The 23683-nt window shown below is 46.2% G+C and overlaps 1 protein-coding gene across 4 annotated transcripts in view; it reads right to left on the bottom strand.

Annotated features, from left to right (window-relative positions):
• The window catches only part of LOC149371697 (uncharacterized), a 160724-nt gene that overhangs the window by 60044 nt on the left and 76997 nt on the right, over positions 1-23683 (bottom strand). Inside the window, exon 1 of one of the 4 annotated variants that reach the window (XM_089565942.1) lies at positions 13159-13357. The exons of 2 other annotated variants lie outside the window; for them this stretch is intronic. Coding sequence is in view for 1 of the 2 variants with exons in the window: in XM_089565941.1 (XP_089422067.1) it covers positions 9838-9865 (28 nt within the window). In the remaining variant the exon portion in view is untranslated. Of the gene's footprint in view, positions 1-9837; positions 9929-13158; positions 13358-23683 lie in introns of those variants that run through there. One more of the 4 variants, XM_089565941.1, reaches the window with a different exon arrangement.

The raw sequence follows: 23683 nt of genomic DNA on the forward strand, positions 1-23683 counted from the left end.
AATTTTAAATTTTGCATTACAAAGCTGTCCTTAACCTCGTGCTGCAATTCGGACTATGTGTGACATGTCAGTGGCAGCGCAGTTATCCATGTTCGATACTCAACTTCTCTGATAGAAGGCTCTAAATGACCTCAACATGACTCGTCTTGATTCAGCGGCGGACATACTATACGAGCAAAACATTTAGGCTCAAAATCCAAGTCACAGCATTCGAAATCAATTGGCAACTTAAGAGATGACAGAGTGCGATTGTTTTCAAGCGTCTTCTCGAAGGGAAGGAGTAAAATCTGCATACAAGCTTCCTTCAGCTAATATTAAGCGATACGAAAGATGAAGCGTGCATTGTTTTAGAAACTTAAATGGCGGCATGTGTGCAAGGTGACGTGATGAGGTAAAAGGGGAGATGGGCTAGGTTTATCGATGTTTATCGCCTTAGCGCATCCTTTCGCATGAGTTAAATGTTTACAATATAATCAGTGAACACGTTTGCTTAATTAACTCGCACAGTTCGAAGAACGGTACAGCATAGAACATTGTATACTTTGTTTTAGATTAAGCACAGCTCGTCGATATCGCATGAATACACAATGCTTTTAAAGCAGGTGAGCTGCCTGCGCAGACAAAGTTCTTGGATAAGTTATCGCGAAAGACTGTACCTCGTTATAACGAAGTTGAAGGTCCCCGGCGATTACTTCGTTGTAGCTGTAGCTTCGTTATGTTGACCGAGCTTCCAACGGGAATCGCCATTCCTTCGTTATATATATTACTTCGTTATAACGAGGTTACATGCAAACTTAGTGCACTTTATCACGCATGCCATGGCTGTTCCATGTCAATGGAGTCGTCGTCCTACCACTTTATAAATATCTGACTTATCAATAAACTTTATTCTGAATTTCAGAGGTTCCTTCCGCTGAATTCCTCCAAGAAGGAACTTGACTCACTCAACGTAATCGACAAATTTGGCCAAGAGAAAAGCCGGACGTGAGGCACAAGCGCAGATCCCACGTAACGCCTGCCGGCCACATTCTGGGCCTACTTCAAGTACTGCCGCTCTGGGGCGACAACACATACGACTATTGGCTATGGGCAAAGCGCCATCCTGCATTTGCAGCCCAGGAAGTGCATCTCTCACCCTACACCACGACACATAGGTATTAATACTCTGCACAGAAGCGTAAGCGTCATAAATGATGTCACGTATTATACATCTAAAGCGCGTGTGCGCCCGGCAGGATGAATGAAGCGCTATAGACGACGCACCACACCTCGCCGCCGCGTGTGCCATCGTCCTCCCTTTTTCTGCCGCCGTGACGTTTATTGATGTTCTTCGGCCGCCAAGGTTCCCCAGAAGGGAGGAAGCAAGCATGCCCCCGATCCCCAGGGTCAGGGTCGAGGCCCTCTTTTCTTCGCGGCCGACCCACCGCGTCCAAGCACGCACTCTCACTTCCGGCCCCACCGAGAACAAATATTCACGCACTGCTCTGTTGCGGATATGGGGCTTTCTCTGGGGTAAAGGGAGCGTCGTATAGTGTAGCGAAAAACTTCACGCCCAACTCCAGAGTGCTGTCGAAAACTTATTTGCTGCTAAAGAGGCTCAGGCGAGCTTGGGCCAGCGGTCGCTCAAGAGGCGTCATCTGTTGACATGTGGCCCAGCTTGGATATATACGTGGTTTGCACAATCTATGCATAGGTTGCAGTGCAGTCCAGAGCAGGCGACGATAAGCAAATTACAAAAACGCGCAGTTTCCCACCATGACAATCGCCATGGACAATCGACAGTCGTATTTGCGAGTCACTTTGCACTGCGTCCGACGAAACCGCTCAGCGCAGACTATACACAATGCTTGATATGTGTAGTGCGCACAATTCGGAATGTCGTGTCGCGATTGCAAACCAAAGGGCCCAGTAATTTCTAGGTTCTCAGCAGAGTTCTATACAGCACACGCAATCTTCCGAACACTTTACTGAGTTCTCACTAGCTTGGGTCACGGTCCAGTCCTTGCACTATCCGCGACTACGCTGCGCCTAACTGTTATAGGTGAAAGGTCAGCTATCAAAGATAAGTTAAACAGCTTGGCTAACATGATTGAGCTCTTTACTGATGTCTGCCAACCTTGGTATTACAATGCAGCAGAAGCCGTCGCTGTACCTCAACCCCCCCCCCCCCCCCCCCCCCATTTTTTTAACAAATTGTGGTTCCCCTTTGCTGAAACAGCCTTGCCTTTATGGCCTGCCGATAGCGCTTTCTTCTTCTGGACGACGTACAAGCGCCGGCGGGTCAAAGTTGGAACTGTTCAGCAATGCATCAGAGATGCAAATGGACAAACTGTTCAGCTCAACCGCTCGCGGGCCTTATGGAGAAACGTTATATAAGCCTAATTAAGAAGAAAGAGCGCAAATTAGCGACTCCACCCATAACTAACTTTGAGCGCTACCAAATGCAGGGACCTCTTCAGCCATTCAGGAGAGCGCGTTATACGTGTTCGTCCTTCTAGCTGCCTGTGTGTCTCGCGGAATACATAGATATGATTAGAAAAGAGCATAAATCGACACCCTCTAAGTACCACCTCCATATGCACGTTTACGTACGCTAAACGCAAGCATTTTGCTTGATGTTGCGCCCTTTGTCACATTCGTACTTTTAGTTCAGCGCATACAAACAGACAGAAAGTTAAAGCCAGCCTGGTGGCGCCATCTGGTCGCTGGAACAGGAAGTAGTTTTGAAACAAATCGACGCTTCCCTTTCGATGGAGAGAGAGAGAGAGAGAAAACTTTATTTACAAAGGAATTCGGGGCACGCCCCAGGGTCCCCGCACGACCCCACTGCACTCAAGTGTTTATGTTCCTGAGGTCCATAACACTGGCAGCACGGCCGGTGGCGATGGTCTGCACGGCCGGGTCCTCCGAATGCAGCAGGGTCTCCCAGTCCTCCCAGGTCTTGAGGTTCTCTAGGTCCCGCGGGGGAGGGTCCGCCGGGCAGAGGGAAAGGATGTGGAGGGAAGAAGGGAAGGGTTGTGGGCATAGGGCGCAAGCAGGAGTGGGGAAGGAGGGATGATAGTGGGTTAGGGTAAGGGGCGAGGGGAGAGTATGTGTTTGTAATCTGCGCCAGAGTGTTGCGTGTCTGTTATCTAGGGAGGGGTGGGGCGGGGGGTAGAGCTGGCGAGAGGCTCTGTATGCCTGGGTCAGCTCACTGAATGAGTGCATGCGATCCTTCGTGAATCCCCGATCCGAGGCCACCTGAGCCCGGTTTAAAGAACCTCGGGCTAAAAGGTTGGCGGCCTCGTTTCCGGGATTCCCGGAGTGCGCAGGCACCCATATCAGCTCCACTTGGCGGGGCGGGGGTGCATCGGGCGAGTCCAGTATGCCAAAAGCAGGGACATGAACTCGGCCTCGAGCAAAATTTAGGATCGCAGTTTTAGAGTCAGTTAAAATATACCGGGCTTCCGTGCGGGTTATAGCAAGTGCAATGGCGGCTTCCTCTGCAGCCTCTGGGGACGTATCTGGAGGGAGAGGTAGTGTGAGGAGGGTGGATGAAGAGGAGTCCACCGCAGCTGCTGTCGCTTCATCATCCGTGCAGGCAGCGTCCACCCATACGGCGTCCGGCTGGGGGCCGTACGCTCGATGGAGTGCCTTCGCACGGGCTCTGCGGCGCTGCCCATGGTGGGACGGGTGCATATTCCTCGGGAGCGGCCTGATGAGAAGCTCTCGGTGAAGGGATCGTGGGATGGTGAGAAGGGTTGGGTCGTTGGCCGGTATTTTGATTCCCAGGGAGTCCAGGATATACCGACCTGTGGAAGTTTTTGTGAGCCTGATGTATTGGGCCTGTCGGTGGGCCTCCACCAGTTCCCCGATCGTGTTGTGGAGGCCCAGGCCTAGTAATCTGTCTGTGGGTGTGTTGAGGGGAAGATGAAGTGCTACCTTGAATGCCTTGCGAATCAAAGCATCCAAAGCGTTTATGTCATGTTTGGATAGTTGTAAGTATGGGGTAGTGTACAGTACACGGCTGAGGACAAAGGCATGAATGAGGCGACATAGGTCGCGCTCCTTCATGCCTCTATGATGTCCCGAAACCCTGCGGATGAGGTGCGATATCGCGCCTGCAACCTGCTTGAGTTTCTTGAGGGTAGTGGTGTTTTTGCCATCGTTCTGGATGTGCAAGCCCAATACACGGAGGGTGCCAACCTCAGGTTTTCGATGGAGACAAAACGCAAAGGAGCCGGTGTGCTGTGCGATGTCAGTGCATGTTAAATATGCTCAGGTGGACGAAATTATTCCGGAGTCTTCCACTACAGCGCCTCTTTCTCTCTTTCTTCTTTCACTCTCAGATTCCTACCTACCCTTACGGCGCGTTTGGGGTGTCCACCGAGATGGGAGACAATTACTGCGCCATTTCCTTTCTTGAAAAGCCAATTTTTCAATTTTCCTTTTATGTCTAAAAGCCGCAGAATCTTCAGTCTCAATAAAAAATGAAGCAAATTTATCGCTCAAAAGCCTTATTATAGGCAAGATGAGACGAAACAAAAGCCCGGTGCCCCATTTATGACCCGTGATCGTACTGAAAACCGCAGCAACAACGGCGAATTCCGTCCGAGGCGAGTGGTACTGCTTCGAAGGGCGACGCCATTTTGGAAAATATATTTTACAGCACGCGAGCGTCACGCACGCAAAACTCGGGAAATCGCGTACTTGACGCGAGGATACGTTAAGGCTCGATGTGAAGAGTAGCGTTTGCCTGTGGACATGTCGAAGATTGGCTGGCCCACTACCAACGTGTCAGCAAGTGTGATCGCTGGGGCTCAGCCATGCAGCTCGCCAACGTGGTCTTCTTCACGGCACAGCGCTACTGTGGTTCGGAACCACGAAGACGCACTACAAACGACTCCACATCTAAGAAACCCTTCCTCAACGAGCGCCGCAGGCTTGAAGAAATGTGCACGACTTAAAAGGACCCACAAAGGGTCTCTCAATAAAGTTGCGGTATGTTTCGGATGTTAAAAGGCGCCGCCTCACAAATATGCTCCAGAAAGATTTTTTTTTAAAACGCGTTTTGTGGAAGCTGAGTTATAAGCAATGAAAATTTCAATTTCCGCATCTTCGCGCCGTACCCTCTCCTCTCGTCAATTTTCGCGCATCAAAATGTTGGCGCTCCTCCGCCGGTCCCACACACGCGGCCTCTCTCCTATACCTCCGCCGGCTGCCGCCTGCCAGCGCGCGCGGAGTGACCGCGGTAGACCGCGGCCGTGGTAGCTGCGTGATGATAACCGCCGGCTCCTGACGTCATTTGCACTACGCGACGTCGTATGCCAGGTTTCGTGCGAAAGCCCGGCACCGCGCGTTGCCGCGAGGTGCGAAAGCGGGAATTTTTAGAAATGTATTGTTAATTTCCCGCTCGCTTTTGAGACCTCGCACGCGGCATGAACGCTCGGCGGCCTGTACTCTACATAATGAAAGCATTTTAAAGACAAGCTCGAAGCCCCTTTTCTGCGGCCCTTTAATCAAAGATGTCCTGAGGTTCTGCCGCAATCTGAACAGGCTCTTGTTCGTGTAAGACAAGGTTGGCCATCTTTTAAAGGGGATTGCTGAAGATGTTAATCATTTTCTGGTCACCAAGGATACCCTCGTTGGTACCTCGAATATTATTCAGCACTGCCGCACGTTTGAGGAACGTTGAAAATGCGGCGAATTTCGACCAAATTTCGCCCAACGGCACAACAGTCGCCTGCGTTGGCTATCCTGCTCATGGAATCTTGCCGCACTGGTCCGCAGAGTTGTCAGTGAAGAGCTGACCAAGCACTTGCAAGGCATCGGCGCACTACCTGTCTACTGTCCAGCCACCACATGCTGAACCCCCAGGGTCTGCCAGCCACAACATCAGCGTTACTCCTACAGCAACGATCGCGCCTCCGAGCCTCGGAGCACCCGGTTTTTACCACACACAGACGTGCACTGTCCAACGTACACCAGTCCGCACACTCTATAGGACCCGATCTTCAATGTGTTTCCCGGACAATGCAGCGTAGAGTCAATCTCGGCAACAACCACCTCGCTCTGGCGCCTTTCGGAGTGACTCTCTCCCGCTTCTGACCACAGCTTCACACCCCTGCACAGAAGCCGGTCCCCGCCGGGAAACTAGCAGGAGCAGCCGATGGTCGCGGAACAGTCGTCTTCGCCAATTCCTCGGTCTGCTGGGATGTTGAAGAACCAGGTGCACCTTAGTGCAAAAGGTGCAAGTTCTTTCGCTTTAGTGGACACCGGTGCCGTTGTGTCGCCTTGGAGCAACGGTAATATTTGCTTGGGACCGAAGTGGCAGCTTCTGCGGTGTTGGAGGAGAACACTCGTGCCCTGTGGGTCTCTGCTGCGTGTCAGTAGCCATCGCTGGGGAAACGTTTCGGGTTGAGTTCGCAGTTTCAGCACAAGCTACGAATGATGTGATTCTCAGCACTGATTTCCTGCGCGATTGTGGAGCAACGGTCCATTGCGCAGCAGGCAAAATTTCTCTGCAGCGCAATATTCTGCCCACCTTTGTGGAAAAATCACCTAACCCTATTGACGGAGCATTTTATGTCCCCAGAGGTGTCTTATAACCAGCTCTGACGTGAATGCTTGTGCCTTTCCACAGCTCTGGCACCCGACCAGGCAACGAAGAAGGACGTTTACCCTCTTCCGCGTATAGATGATGCCGTAGACTGTCTGTCTTCGATCCGCTTCCTATTTCTCATCTGTCGACCTGCGGTCTGGCTATTGACAGATCCCGATGCATCCGTCGGACCAAGAAAAGGCAGCGTTTGTGACCCCTGATGGACTTTATGTATTTAATGGGATGCCCTTCGGGCTATGCAATGCCCCAGCGAGGTTAGGGATACCATCCTGCGCGGCTTAAAGTGGGAGGTATGCACGTGCTACCTAGATGATGTAGTTATATATTTATGGCAAGACATTTTGTGATCATAACGAGCGGCTTAGCCTTGTGTTCGACTGCATTCAACAGGCCGGTCTAATTTTAAACTCTAAGAAGTGTCACCTCGGTGAGCGACAGACTCTGATGCTGGGATTCCTAGTGGATCAGAACGGTATTCGGCCCGAAACACAAAAGATCGCTGCAGTGCGTGAGTTCCCACAGCCTGAAAATATAAAGCATTTAAGAAGCTTTTCGGGCCTAAGTTCATATTTTCGTCGTTTCATCTTAGGATTCGCCCAAATTGCTCATCCTCTCATTTGCGTGCTGCAAAAAAAAAAAAAAAGAAAAGAAAAAACGTTCCGTTTGTGTGGTCTCCGGCCTGTGAGTCATCTTTTCGACAACTGAAGTTTCTGATAACTTCTGGTCCTGTTTAAGCCCATTTCGATCCGGCTGCTACCACCGAGGTCCATACCGACGCCAGCGGCGTGGGCATCGGCTTGGTGCTCGTCCAGCTTCAGAACGACGACCATCATGCCGTCCTCATCGCTGTTAACAAATTTCGCCCCTATATCTATACGGCCGCCGCTTCAACGTAATCACCGACCATCACTCCCTGTGTTGGCTCGTTGGGCATTATACGTCGCCAAGAATACGACTTTTCTGGGTCCTACAAAAGCGGTCGCCGCCACGCTGACGTTGTCTGTTTGTCTGAATATCCTCTCCCTCGCACGGCAGCAGGTGAAGACGAACTAGACGATTGCCTCGCACCTATGACCGAAACATTGCCAGACCACGTAACGTTCCAGCACGAACAATGGCAACATCCCGCTCTGACTCCATTGTTTGATAAGGCCCAAAAAGTCTGCACCTTTAATGCCCTTCGTTATTCGGGATGGTCTGCTCTTCAAGAACAACTACTGAGCTGATGGTGCCCGTCTGCTACTTGTCGTCCCAGCTTCACTCCGCGGCGCCGTCCAACATGCCATGCATGACGACATCACCTCACGGCATCTCGACTTTGCCCGCACTCTCGAGAGAGTTCGACATCTTTGTTGGCCCAGGTTGTCCACGGCCGCAAAGCGCTGCGTCGCAAGTTTTGCCGCCTGCCAACGCCTGAAGCGATGTATGACGCCACCGGTTGGTCTTCCTCAACCGGTCAAGATCCTTGCATCATTTTTTCAGAAAAATTCAGGGGGCACTTTGACGATCTAAAGTGCGAGAGGCGAAAGCGTTTCCACGCAACTTTGGCTGCACGGCCGTAGGCACACACGAGGCGGCTAAGGGGCGACTTGGATTGGCTAGTGATGACTAACTAGTCATGATTGGTTAAGGACTAACTACGCATGATTGATTATTGACTAACTATTCATGACGGGTTAATGACTAACTATTCATGACTAACTGGTTGATGACTAACTAGTAATGACTAACCATTAATGACGAACTAGGCATAATTGGTTAATGACTAACTAGTCAACACTGGTTAAAAACTAACTAGTCATGACTCATCATGACTAACTAGTCATGACTAACCATTAATGACTAACCAGTCACGATTGATCCATAACTAACTATTCGCGACAGGTTAATGACAAACTAGTCATGACTAACTATTAATGACTAACTAGTCATGATTGGTTAGTGACTAACTAGTCATGACTGATTAATGACTAACTAGTCATGACTAACCAGTCATGACTTGTGGCTAGTAATCACTAGTTACTTTCACTTCAGAGTAACGGACGGACGGACAATCATGGCCGCGAGTATGAGTGCTTAAAGGATTTCGCCTTAAAACTGGAATTGACTTTATTGGTACTTTTACGTAGTAGTCTACGGCCGCCGCTGGATTATCGCGGCTGTTGACTACTTGACCAGGCATGTGGGAACGGCTGCGCTTGTGTCTGCTAAAGCAGCTGACGTATCCCACTTCTTGCTTGACCGAATCGGTCTCCGCCACGGCGCACCCCGAGTGGTCATCAGTGACTGCGGTCGACAGTTTACTGCTCGCGTTGTGGAAGAACTGCTTCGGCTCCGTGGCTCAGAATACCGCCATTCTACTCCCTACACTCCACAGACAAATGTCCTTACAGAGCGCTCATCGATATATGTAGCGTCCGACCATAAGAACTGGGACGCCCTCTTGCCGTTTATGACGTATACGCCTATAACACCGCTAAGCATGAAGTAACCGCATATTCCGTTTTCTTCCTTGTCTACGCCTGCTTACTGCAAACCGTCCAGGACACCATTCTTCCATTCAGTGTACAGGACGACGCTTCCGTCTCGCACCATCTCTGCCTCGCTGAGGAAGCCAATCGCATCTCAAGACCGTTCCAAGGCTCGATACGACGCAGCTTATGTTTCAGTCATCTATACGAACCGGGAGATCTCGTTTGCATGGCTTTGGACGCCATTACGACTCCGAGGCTTGTATCAGAAGTTCTTGTGCCGATACGCCGGACCCTTTGTCACCATCCGGTGGCTGAGTGACGTCACCTATGTCATCGCGAAGGTGACCTTGACGAATCGCTCCTCACGGAAGACGCAGCTCGCTAACGAGCCTTCATTGAAACGCTGCAATCCCAGATCTTCTTGACTCACTCGAGGACCAGCTTCAACTGCCCGGGGAAAAGTGCTAGGCAGATTACGCTGAGTGGCGCGGAGTAGAAGAGAACGAAGTTGAAACGCGAGTACTCTGGTTGTGGTTAGCCTGACGCTGGCCGCTCTCTGCTTTCACTCATTTTCCCGCTCGACTTGTAAATAAAAGCATCTCCGTAGCAATATCTTTATAATCTTCGTTATTTTGATGCTACTTATAGTTAGCGGTATCAAGTAACAGCATTAGCTCTAACCGATGGTCCGTAAGAGCCCTGCGTTGCGACCGTGCTATAAGCGGCGCAAATGAAAAAAACCTCTCTTCAGGAGCACAGTACCGGAAGCGATTGCGTAGAGGTAGAACATCCTGCTCGCACGCAAGACCAGGGTTCAAATCCCGGTGCCATGAAGTTCTCCCCTGCATTAAAAAAACCGTGTATCGATGGATCTGCATCACCCGGCCTGGGGTGCGGCTTCATCTCGGTGACAAAAATAGACAACGCATTCCTATAACAGAACAGGATTTGTCCGCCCTGGCGTAGTGCTTGGCCCTCGGCCCTCAATCCCCAGCGGCTGCGGAGCAACTGACCAAGGCGGCGGTCAGACCTGTGATGCAGCGGAGGGTGCTAAGAATATCTGGCTTCGGACAGGCCGCCATTGGAAATTGAACCTGGCAACGTTTAACGGAAGAACATTATCCAGTGAGGCTAGCTGAGCAGTGCTGTTGGAGGAACTAACGGGTATTAAGCGGGATGGCATACAGCTTAGTCAGGTTAGGAAAGATGAGAGAGAGACTTCAGTTAAAAAAAAAGAGGTCTGCCTGGCCATTAGCCTAGCATGCTACTCCAGATGCAACGAAAATTTTATACGTGGCTGCTCCTGGTAGAATAAAATAAATGAAAGTTTTGTACAATTTCATAATCCTTCCCGTCAAACATACGAAATATTCAGGTGTGAGATATGAACAAACCGGTATACGAAGTGAAAAACTTGTTTGGTAGAAATGTAACGGTATTGTGATATTACGGATAGTACTGTGTGTTTGAAACGGAAGAGTGATGAGGCTTGTTTGATATGAGAAGACAGGTTATTCCAAAATTGTAATGATACAAAAAAGCCGCGTGCTTCTCATAGTTCGTTCGAAGGATTGGTTGTAAAAAATTATTAGCCCTGAGAAATATTTTTCTTTAGAATTGATGACAGCATCTCTATTGGTTACATCTGAGGGTGTGGTATTGCGCACACCTCCATAGAGTATAGGACAGCGAGACTAGAGATGATCAGTGAAGCGATTGGTAAAATGTTGTGATCGTGAAGAAGTGATAATACATCGCTGCGGTATGAACTGTAAGTTATTATGCGAATAGCCTGATTTTGCAGGCAGTCTACTAACGTCCCTCAAGAAAAAAATATACAGCAGCTATATCTTACCGGTGCTCACCTACGTGGCAGAGACGTGGAAGATAAAGAAAAGGGCTCCACTTAAATTGGGGACCACGCAGAGAGCTATTGAATGAAAAATTATCGGTGTAACGTTAAGAGACCGGAAGCGAGTGGAGTGGGTGACGGAACAAACGCGGGTTAATGACATTCTACTTGATATCAAGAGGAATAATAAACGGGCTTGGGCAGGATATGCAATGCGAAGGCAAGATAACTGCTGGTCGTTATGGGTAACGCAGTGGATTCCAAGAGAGGGCAAGCGTAACAGGGGGCGGCAGAAAGTTAGATGGGCGGATGAGATTAAAAGTTTGAGGGGATATGTAGCCGCAACTGGCAAAGGGCAGGGCTAATTGAAGAGACATGGGATAGGCAGTGGGCGTAGTTAGGCTGATGATGATGACAGAAGACGCCGTGTTGTATTTTATGAAGGTGCCTTTTTTAATCGGTTAAGAGGGAAGCTTATGCAGCCACGTCGGCTCGAGGGTTCTGGAGGTATAGTTAAGGGACTCAGTTTTCACGAACGCCACTTGTGAACTGTGGCTTGGAGCGCTTGCTTCTCGAAATGGAAGGAGTGCGTCAGATGCAATTGGCGCTGTTGGCTCTAATGACCCTACGGACCCGCGCATGGAACCACGTGTGACCTTTATCGGGCTGACAAAGTAAACAACAAATGTCCTCTAAGCTCCTGAGCGTACACAGGCGAAAGTTGTCCATTTCTTTTGGCAACCACTGCAACTTGAAGCAGAGGTGAGCCTCATTCCTTCTGTCACTGGGTGTGCAGAAGCGCAAGGCATACGCCGTATGTCTGCCAAGCAACGAACGTAGGAAGACTGACGGTGCCAGGGGCACTGGCATCGCCTCTTCCTATAATTGCACTCCATCCCCCTTTGCTTCAGTGCGCTGCCGCCTGAGCGGGTGCCGCCGGCCTGACACATCTATGCCCCACAAACTGGGGCACTTTTTTCAAGGAGTTTGTTGATATGGTTAAAACGCAGGATACACTAAAAATGTATTGTCGATACCGATACTCCAATACTTTCACTTTGGCAGCGATACCTAATATAGATACAAAAAAATGTATCGAAAGTAAGAATCGAAGATTATACTGGCCATGTCAGGGGGAGGAGGGGGGATATTTTAACATCGGTTCGATTCCATATCATAGGAATTATCTTTGCTCTCCGATTGGCCAATGCACTTGCTGTCGCTGGAATTGGTCAGAAAGACGGAGGAATGACAAGAATCGAATAGAATTGGACGAAAATCACTGTGGCATTGCATTCATTAAATGCCTTCCATTCAAACAGCGGGTACGATTAGAAATCTAAACTTATTTCATGCACCACATGGTTATTAAAATTTAGGGGCATGAAAAAACGCCAAAGGGCGCAAGTTTATCAGCTAAAACCCAAGACAGAATGACTGACAAGTTTTTCTAGCTTGTTCTGTACGATGCAGCATAGCAAATTGCCATTCGCTGTGCCTTGCTTCCTGATCTCCTGTTTTTGTCGTTCACCCGTCGTAGAAAAGCCTTCGCCGTCGATGTGATTGATTTTAAATTATCTGCCAATCGCACGTCGACCATTTATCTGCACGCCGGCTGTTTTGAGACTCGAGAAAGCGATCTCTTCCTTTTTTCTGTTTTATTTCTGTGCGTCGTCGAGAACACTGACACGAGGCTGCCTCCACTGACAAAGAAGCGCGCGAGCTTATGGTGAAACTTAAAAACAAGAGCGATTCCACATAGGCTGACGCCGGCAGTAGTCTTCCGTGGCATTGCTCTATGTGGTGAAAATCGCCAATGGAGTAAGAAGGAACCGCCCAGCAATTAACTGTCAGAAAGGCGTGAACGCCGCATGCAGCTTGAAAAGGCTTGCCTCCTTTTCTCGCTTAACGGATACCGTGTTGGAAGAGGAAACGATTGCAGGTAGATTTGCTGTATTGTCTCTTTTTGCGTTTTGTTATATGAAGCCCTTATGAAATTCGTAGAAAACAATTCAAAGCTATAGTGTATGCGCAAGTGTTACTTCCCCAGAACAGACTTTTCTTGTGGACTGGCTCATCTGGGGTTGGGTTTACTGCAGGACGCTTCATCATTGGAATAAACGAGCCAACAGCATCTTAATACGCGGGTAACCATTTAAAAAGCCATAATTACTAGTGCCCTTGGTAAGGCGGAAAAAAAAAAACAGTACATATCATTTCGCAGAACTCACCATGAGAAGTGCGATGAGAAGAATGGACATGCGACGTGGCGCGATGGCCAGTAGAACGACCTTTAGAAAGTGACGGCGGCCGCGAGGCTTTTCAAAGAACGCCGACATTTAAGTCCAACCGAATCAGATATAGGGGCCTACAGAGCGCGACCACTGTATCCTTCGGTGACATGCTTCATATTCACACAAACACTGGCACAAAAAAAAAGTAGGTCCGTCTCTGGAGCTGATAACTGAAAGTACGAACAAAGAGTTTGTCCTCGGAATATCGAGATCCGAGAAAGTGATTGATGCGCAGTGCAGGCAGACGGACAGGATCAGTTCTACGCTGCTGGCGAAATATATATAAAGAGAAAAAAGTGCAAGAAGCTTCGCGGAGAAGAGTACTCGCGCATGGAAAAGGTCACTGCGCATTGTGCGCGCCGTGTGACAAACGTGCGTCGAAAATCATGAGACGAGTGTCGCCCGCAGTGTGCATATGCACGTGTTCCGAAGAGGATTGTCCTGCCACATTGTGCGTCAACGACAAATCTTTGCGCGTCACAGAGTTCTCTTCTTCGGCGCATCCCACCAACAAACCTATCAAAACAAGTGGCTGCTGTCTCGACACACAGTTAACACGTGACGATTATGCTTAGAACTCGTGTCGGGTCGAGATCGTGCGTCTTTATACTAAGCCGGTAACGAACTTCAGTTCCTCTCCAGTGGCATTCGATATACACTTGGGAGTGACACGCGTCGATCAGTAACCTTGGGTTGTGCATAGTCAACTGCTTCGTGCAGTAGAACGTGAAGTATACATGCACACTCGGTATAGAGCCGTGCCATAGTGCAAAGGGCAAAGCGCATGCCCAAAACGACAGAACTCTGTGTTCCGCAGCTCCCAAAGCAGCTTCGATCAGGAAGGCAAAAAAGGACGATGAAATCCTGAGTTTAACTGCACATGCTTACATCCAGACAGTTTTAAACCAAATGGTATCATTAGATGTCACGGTGTTCAGCCCGAAACACGCCCAAACGTGTTCTAGACAAGCGTTTTGTCCTCTGTACACGTATGTATACCCGTGATTAAACAAAGTGCTAATAATACCACGTGGTTTGCCATGAACGAAGTCTTTCAAAGATTTTAATTCAGTGAAAAATATTATTTCAAGACCTGCCAGAAGGTACATTGCGACATCAAAAAGCGCCTTTAGCGCAACTGAATAAATTCTGCTGCACCTGAGGAGCTGCACGCGGATGACCCGGCAACGCCAAGTCGTTCAGAGCTTTTTCCAAAACCTTCACGGATATAGCTGGAAACGCATTTGTGGCACTGCGAAACGGCGTCTCCGACTGCGTTCCTTCCACTGAAAGTGTACTGGTTATTTAGTGAGTCCTTCATTTTTCGTGCTATAGCCAGCACAGGGACAGTCACGCCACACTTTTTCCTTAAAAGAACATTACATGATAGAATTGTAGGACGCATTTTTCTTGTCATGCTGCAAATTTGCCTGGCTTGCAAAAAGTTTTATTCAATTTATTGAGATGTGAGAACAAACATTTCCACGTAAAATAAGGTTTAAATAAGCACATTTTAGGCTTACAATGCCAAAAATAGAAGCATATAAATTACACTTTGTAAAAAGCATGTGTTGTGCTGTGTTGAGCTGGGTTTTATGGCACATAGGCAACTAAGGCCACCATGCGCCAAGCTGAAGTTATAAGAAAAATTAGGCAGCGTGGCTTAGCTCTGGTTAAGCCTGGATATACAAGCGATAAGCTTCAGTTATGCTTGGTTTGACGTCATGGCTGTCGCAGTTCGCGCACAATGCACTGGGAGCACCACGATAACGGTGGAGGCGTTCGGCCGTCCACACATTGGCCGTGCGGAGGCGGAGGAGGAGACGGTAATCGGCGCGGTTAAAATTCAGGGGGCACTTTGGCTCTGTAAGGGTTCCTGGCGCACTGTTTTTTATTTTGTTATATTTTATTTTTGCACCATTTTTTCGTTTTTTAATAGTTTATTGTTTTTATTATTTTATTTTTCATGTTTTCTTTTTTCATTTAATATTTATTTTCGTTTCTTTCCTTAATTTTTATTGTTAATTTCAATTTATATTTTTCTTTTGTTATTGTTATTGTCTTTTTTAATTTTCCTTTACTTCCTTTTAATGGTGTTTATTTTTTTCTTATTTTCACTTTTTCATTACTTTTATTTTATTTATGGAACCCATGCATTCAGTAGATGCGCCTTTATTTATGCTCAAACCTTGAGCCTTCGTGGCGGAGTGGTAGCGTCTCCGTTTCAAATGCCCTGGTTCGATTCCCAGCCTCGACGAAGTTTCTTTTTCTGAAGTTGTGACGAGTCGTCGGCGACAGCTGCGGCCAGCCGCGCCGTGCGTGACGTCACTCGGTTTCGCGCATGCTCAGAAGTGGCAAATCTTGGCTCCGGCTCGCGCGAAACGCGGTGCTGACTAGCCCTTCAAATGTTTGCTGCAGAATTTTATAGAAATGTGAAAAATGATCGGTGGTGCGGCGCCTAAAATGTTCGTACTACCTAGCGATGACCAATGAAATATATTTAAAGAATGGCTGCTAAGAAAAGGTTTCAAAAGGGTCGGGTAACCTCATGCAGCCATCGTTCGCTGGGCAACGATCTCGAAGCTCCCAACCAAAATAAAAAAAAAAACTTCAGCCTCCTTCTCAGGAGTGAGAAAGTGGCTGAGGTGTATCGAGTAATGAAGCGAAACAGTTTGTAAAAATTCAGAGTTTGCCGAGAAACCCTGCTTCACTTAAAAAGCTAAAAACGCAAGACGTGTCAACAATTGCATCATCACCCGAGAGCAACATTGGGTGTAAAGAATGTATTCATTAGAAAACGGAGTAAAATATTTTTCTTTAGTTTTTGAAGTTTCGTGCATGACAATAAAAAGGTGATTAACTGTTAGTTCATCTCAACATTTTTTATAAACAGGTTTGTCGGCATTTGTCAATAGCAAGTTGTGCGTAAGATGTGTGTGGCCTATTAGGAGACGGCATAAAATAACTTCAATGAAGCTCTCCTGGTGCAAAAATGAATTTCATTCACCGAAAACTGGCTTTACCAAGTGTAGTTCGTTGTTTGCTTCGTTGTTCCAAGCCAACTGCCTTTTTTTTCTTAAATTACTGTGTACTAAGTTCACGCAATCCTTAAAGGGTACGTTTAATTTTTTTTATATCTGCTTGCCACTAGCATGAGCGGCGCACAAGTCTGCTCTCTCGGTGCCTTTAATTCTAACATGACTAGGTACCCAGCAGAGCTTTGTGTTTTGTCCTTGAGTTATGGCTGTTATGTTGTGTATGATCTCACCAAGCAAAGGAGGGATTGCATTTCTAGAATGAAGAGCCATAAGTACGTTTGGCTAGCCTGTGTAAATAATGCTGTTTGTGATGTTCTCATTTACTATTTTTTTCTACCGCCACGGATACTGCGTAACATTCGGCAGTGAAGATGGATGCATACTGTGGAACTCTTACTATTTCCTCCCAATTCCCTCGCACAGCTGCTCTTCCAACATAAACATTTGTTTTTGAACCATCAGTATAAAAATCTGCGAAGCCCCTGTATTTTTCAGCGAATATAATGAATTCCTGTATGATACGTTCTTGAGAAGTTTTTTTAGCGTGGAATTGTGTACGAGTGAAATCACATATTGCAGGAAAATTGTATCATGGAGGTACTGGATCTTGTCCTTGCGCAACACCAGGTAATGTGTTCAGTACGTCGAGATCCTGGCACATAACTTCAAATCGCGACAGTAATGGCCTGGTAGCTTGCGGTTTGTTGCTGAATATTATTCTGGAAGGACACTTCGTTACAACTTGAAAGCAGATTTGTTTTGGTAGAGACCTTATCTTTAGGATACATGCAGAAGTCAGAGCGGTTATTCTAACTTCAAGATGAGGTTTATTTGTTTCTATATAGAGGCTGACTATGGGAGATCTGCAGATAACTACGAGAGGCGTAGTTATGCACCGGGTCCATTTTTTTTTTTTTGGGGGGGGGGGGGGGGGGGGGGGTATGATGGTCTTGCTGAACCGTACACAATGCATCCATAATCTAAGGATGACCATATTAAAGAGCGATAAATGTGCAGGAGGCATGCTGTCTCAGACCCTCAATGCTTCCTTGAAAGCACTTTGAGTATGTTCAGAATATGTAAGGCTTTCTCTTTCAGCGTGTTTATGTGCGGTAGGAATGTCAGTTTTTTTTTCGAATGTTATCCCTAAAATGTATGTTCTTCATTTACTAGAAGTATACTTTCATTTAGGTGCAGGTTGGGATCACTCTGCAAACGTCGTTTGAGAGAGAAAAGAGCAGCAACTATTTTTTTCCGAGAAAACTTGCTCATTTTTGTCTGCCCAAACCGCAAGTCTGTTTAAAGGCAATTGTATCTGTCGCTCGCAAGTTGATAGGCTGGAGGATGTGCATGCTATTTGAAGGTAATCAACATACACGGAATACATGCTTGACTTTAGAATTATTTTCTCTATGGAATCTATTTTTACTAGAAAGAGCGCGGCACTTAGAATACACCCCATGCCGTACCCCATTTCCCTGAATGAATTTTCTCGAAAGGGTGGAACCCAAGCATACATGAAATGAACGGTCAGAAAGAAAGTCAAACAGTTAAGCATCCTGCCATGGGTACCTAGATCCACTAGGTCCCGAAAATCCCAAACCTCCAGGTAGTATATAAGCCTTTTCCAAGTCGAAAAATACTGCCAGACAGTGTTTTTTGCTTATGAATGCTTCTCGTACGGTGTTTTTTTCAAGGCGGACAAGATGGTCAGTTGTTGAACATGCTTTCTTGAATCCACATTGGTGGACGTCGAGAAGTTCCCAGGATTTGAGGTACATTAACCTAATATTCAAGACACTTTCAAAAGATTTTGCGGGACAACTCGTGAGTGCTATCGGCCTACTACCACGGTTGACGGCTTTCCAGGTTTCAGGAATAGTGCAATAACAACATTTTCCATGCTTGCGGTCACTTTCCCAAATTGCATACTTTGTTAAATAATTTCAGGAGGCCTCTACGGCAGCTTCGGAGAGATGGGCCAGCTTTTCGTAATGTATTTTATCGGTGCCATGTGCTGTCTGCTTGCCGGCGGACAGTACTTTATGTATTGCTCGAAGTGTAATTAAGTTGTTATAAGGCTCATTTGAACTGCCACTTGTAGGAAGTCTGTTTTTCAGCTGTGTTTTTGTACTTTAAAAATGAATGTGTGTAGTGTGAGGAACTAGACGCCACCGAAAAATCCTCCGCAAGTATGTCTGATTGTCCATCAATACTTGTTTGTGTTCCTGGGGAAGTGAGAGAAGGGAATGTGAAGGGGGAGTAAACACCATTCAGTTTACTGACTTGCTCCTACATTTTTTCCGCGATGTGATTGAACTGTTTATGTAAGATATAGCTTTGCCATGAAGTTTTCTCAGCGCACCTACGGATACGCCTGGCTGTGGCTCTCACCATTTTGAAATTTATAAGGTTTTCATGCGTTGGGTATCCACGGAAAATGCCTAGGACATTGTTTTTTTTTTTCGCTTCTCGACATTCCTGTGTACACCAAACTTTATCATTCTATCGCGCCACTCCCGAGGACTGCGGAATAGACAGCCGTGCGGCAGTGACTATACAAGTTATGAACATTTCATCCAGCTTGTCTATACCGCGATCATGTGAAAATATTTTCTCCAGACTGGTTTTTCTCGAAAAAGTGCCCAGTCGGCCGAATGCAACTTCCAGAGGCGAGGTTTGGACGGGATAATTGATGGTGAGGATGGTAGGCTGATACTGACAGACAAGTGATCAATTCCGTGCGGGTTATCTAGAACATCCCACTTAATATCGCTAAAGACAGATGGTGAACTAAAATACAGGTCTATGCAGATCATTTTTCCAGAGCTTGAAGAGCAGTATGTGTGCTTTGCTGTGTTCAGTAGGCACGAGTCATTGGACAGAATAAGATATTCTAAAATACGACCTCTAGAGTCCGTTTGTTCACTACCCCAAAAAGAGGAGTGTGCAGTAAAATCCCCCACTACCAGATGTGGGTCAGGAAGCTGTTCAAAAAGTGTTTAGAAGTCATGCAGTGTTACGAATAAATGTGTCTGACGATATACCGAGCATTTTGCTATTGTTTTAATATGAAGGCCGGTGACTGCTACAGCTTCATATTTGGTGTTAAGATTTATTTCGTGGGTTGCAACACCTCTTTGGACAACAATAGCAGCCTCTCCAGAGAGCCCACTCGCTTGCTCTCGGTCATACTAAAAGACTTTATCCTTCTTTAAAATATTTTTGTAGAGGTCCTAAGTTGGTATCTTCTAGACATAGGGAAACCGGAGGAAGCAAGCTCGAAATATTTTTTTGCATCGCTGAAGTTTTTTAAAAATCCACAATTGCAGTGGATTAAAAATGTGTTAAATGAGTGTTTGGGGGAGTATAGTTAAAGACTTAGATCTCCGGAGTATTTGGACCAGTTATCGGGGGCTTTTTTTTTTTTTCGTTCAAGAGAGATACGCCTCCACTGAAGCGAGGCGAACTTTGCGTTGTGTCCATCGCCTTCCTAGAGGCGCTGGAGGACCGCAGAGTAGCAGCGGGGGCGCGAGTTGACGGCCTCTCCCGAATGGGGGAAGCCTTGCGGGCTGCCGACCTAGGAGCCGTCGAGTCCTTTGTCAGAGGTGGCAGGGCAGCCTTCGCTGCATCTGGGGATGGCACTGCCTCAGGCTCACTGTACGTGGCCTGGGCCGGAACCGTATTAAGGCGGAGGCTTGGGCAAGTTGGTACATCGGAACCGTAGGCTCCTTTGGCAGATAGTGCGTGACTATTAGGTAATGTATAGGCTTCAGTGTTAGCGTTTTTGTCAGAAATACAGAAATTTTCATTTTAAGCCTAATCTTCCGAGGCAAAATCGCTTTTCAAATGCCAATAATTACCAATTGTCGAAAAGCCAAAACAAAATACTGATGACAAAATGGCAGAAAAAAATTCACATCTAACAATTTCTTGGAAAAAAGATATGATAATCTTACACCGGTTAGCAGAATATTTAGAGGCTCAACAAATGACCAATTGATTCTTACGGCAGTAATCAACCGAGAAATGCTGTTTGGCAACGCATCCATCATGCTAGAATTTCTACAGCTAAATTTATGGCTGCAAACAAAAACGCTTAATGGGTCGTCGGCGCGACTCACGGGGAGATGAAAGCTATGGGCGTTTTTTGCGCGATACTTGCGCTGCACTAACTTCCGTACAGCGGCATCGATATAGAGCCTCTTTAAATAATAGTACACACAAGTACTTGTATTGCATAGGCAGGCTCAGGCAAAGATATTTATCCCTACCTTCAATTACACTGATTCATTGTTCCCATATCCGGACACTCGTTGAAACCTGCGCATGCTCGTAACGCAGACTCCTAACCACAGTCCTCTGTCGCAAAATTCCGTGCAGCATCCTAATCCACGTCATCGAATTCATGGTGTTAAGAAGCATAGAAAATGTAACAGATGCCTGGCAACGACATCTTAACTGTGTAGCCCTCAGGTAACTTCTATCGTCCCTCTCTGTATGAAGAGCTAAATGTAGGGCTTGGACTTCTCGGTTTAAAAAAAAACAAAAAAACGATAAAGTTCGCCGAATTTAATTGTCGAAATTCAGTTTCAACAGAAAAAGTGTCCGTGACATGCAGACCATATATAGCTAGCAGGCTATTGAGGAACAAATGCAAAAAATTCGCAAGACAGAGCTGTGGTAACGGCCAGCTACAAATCTCGAATTGCAAGCGTGTGCCCATCGGTAATAGAAATTTAACTTTAGTTAATGACTGTACTGGTTAACATGATTCATATTTTTTTCACGTCTGCCAACACTGGTATTACTACGATGGAAAATATCACGGAAACCCCACTTAAAAGTTAGTGGTGGTTTTCCGCGCAACACCAGATATACTATACAGGGTGTCCAGGCTAACTTTAGCCAAGGGTTACAAGATAAAATATTTCAGGTAGACCAGGGAAGCTACTTACATACACCTACCAACCGGCTTGCGCATCATAAGCAGTTTCTTGTTTTGCAATTAATTAATTAGCAATTAAGATAATTTTCTAAACACGTAAATATTTACTTTAGACAGCAAATGTGAATAGCAAAGTTCGAGAGCGCCTTCAGAAACCCCCATTCTATTTATTTGGGATCAAGAAATCCTCACGTGTATCGTTTTTCCGAGCTCCAAAGAAAGTCCGCGAAATCAAAAAAAAAATACGTGACTAGCACAGTCGCGCGCCACGATTGTGCTGCCCGCAATCCTGGCTTGAGTGAACGAAATCAGCTGCTGGCAAGGCTCGACGACCTCATTGCTCCGGCAGGCCGATATGTCGACGAAGGCGCCGCCCCGCTTGCAGACTGGCTCGCGCGCACGGAGTAATATTCTCCATTGATCAACACCACAAACTAAATAAATATACTTAAAAATTCCCTGTGTTACTTGGTTGCTGTTGGCTTCTATATATATATATATATATATATATATATATATATATATATATATATATATATATATATATATATATATATATATATATATATATATATAAACAACAGCACGAAATAAATAAATAAAATTAAAAAAAATCCCCTGTGCCCCTTGGTTTCTGTGTCTGTTGGCTTCTCTCATATTTATAACGAGCCCCTTATTCCCCTTCCCTTGTTTGCTTAATTGCTTAGCTAGGGTCTCGGTTCTGGCAGCCTTGACGCCATAGGAAGCATAAGAGGGTCTCACACAGCTTCCACTCTCGCCGTTCGATGACGTTCTACGTCACATCAGCGGTAACTCAGGACGTGCTACGTCCGCCGCTTAAGAACGTGGGTGGCGCTGATGAACACTCTCAAGGTTAGGTTATTTGTAAACATAAATACCCCCTAAAGCAGAAGATGAGACAGCCGTCGCCGTAGCTCAGCGGTAGAGCACCGGACGCGTAATTCGGAGGTCGTGGGTTCGGATCCCACCGGTGGCATGTGGTTGTTTTTTCTTCTGCTTTTCTAATCCATTAGGTTTAAGCGATAATATATTCAGTAATAATCTAAATCGAACAACAGCACGAAATGAAGAAATAAAATTAAAAAAAAAATCCCCTGTGCCCCTTGGTTTCTATATATATATATATATATATATATATATATATATATATATATATATATATAGCACAAAAAGATAACGGTACTTGGCTGCTAGGTGCAAAATGCGAAACTGAGAAACGCTTCATTTAGGTAAACATTTATTGCTAGTAGACGTTTCGGATAGAGCCTGTCCTTTTTTTTGATGTTTTTTTATGTAAATAGAAGCTTCTGCGTAGAAGTAATACCAGTCATGCTAAATGGTATATAGATTAACTAAATTCTAATAGCCAACTTTAAGCTGTTACCGACAGGCACCTGATTGCAATTAGAAATTTGTAGCCGGCCAAGAGTGATAGCCACATCAGCTTTTAGAATTGAGAAAACGTGAGTACCCTCGCTGCTTCTGGCTCGTCAAAGATTTGGCTACATGGTGCCAAAATACATGCGCTTTCGATAAGCATGCAGGCAAAGCAAACCTTCCGGTGCACGTAACTATAGTCGCCATAGCCAAAATTTATCTAGCCACAGCGTCGACGGCGATTGCTTTTCCTGAAATCTAAAAACTGATATGGCTATTACTAACGGCCGGCTACAAATCTCTAATTGCGTTCAGGTGCATATCGGTAAAAGTTAGAAAGTTAACTGTTAGATTTTAGTTAATCACTTTACTAGTTAGCATGGCTGGCCTGTTTTTTGACGTACGCCAACACTGGTATTACTATGCCGCTTAAAAGCTTCTATTTACCTCAAAAACACTATTTTTAAAAATTAGTGATCACCTACCTAAGATTTTACGCAACTTTTTTAAAATAGGCTTTTTGAGTTCGAAGAGGGCTTTTTTCCGCATAAAATTTTCAGCGGTGTAGTACACCAGGATACCGCTAAGACATGTTAACTAGCAGGCTGGTTAACTAATATTGAATAGTAAACTTTTATCTATTAATTCTGTGCTCCTTAATTATTGCGAAGCGTTTAGCCCACCTTAAGTAATATCCATATCAGTTTTTAGAATTTCAAAAACGCGGTACCCTCGGCTCTTTGGCCCAACAAAGTTTGGGTAATTCGACGAGTTACGGGCACTGGAGAGGTTGCTTTGCCTGCAAGCTTCTGGAAAGCGGATGTATTTAGGCGCGATGTCGCCAAAATTTGTTGGGCCACAGCGCCGAGGGTAACCGCGCTTTCTCTAACTTCTCTCTAACTTCTGAAGTGTCACTTTATTCCTGAAGTTATTAACAAAAAGTTAACTAATCGGTATTTACTAATAATTGATTCTGGAAAAAGAAAAATAATACTCCACATTAAGCCACTCGACTCTAATAGCCCCCAGGTGGTTTCACTAGGCCAGCGCACTCCGTATTTAAATAAAAAAAAACTTG

The sequence above is a fragment of the Amblyomma mixtum genome, chromosome 1, assembly GCF_055824585.1.
Source record: "Amblyomma mixtum isolate Tamu chromosome 1, ASM5582458v1, whole genome shotgun sequence".
Taxonomy (NCBI): domain Eukaryota; kingdom Metazoa; phylum Arthropoda; class Arachnida; order Ixodida; family Ixodidae; genus Amblyomma; species Amblyomma mixtum.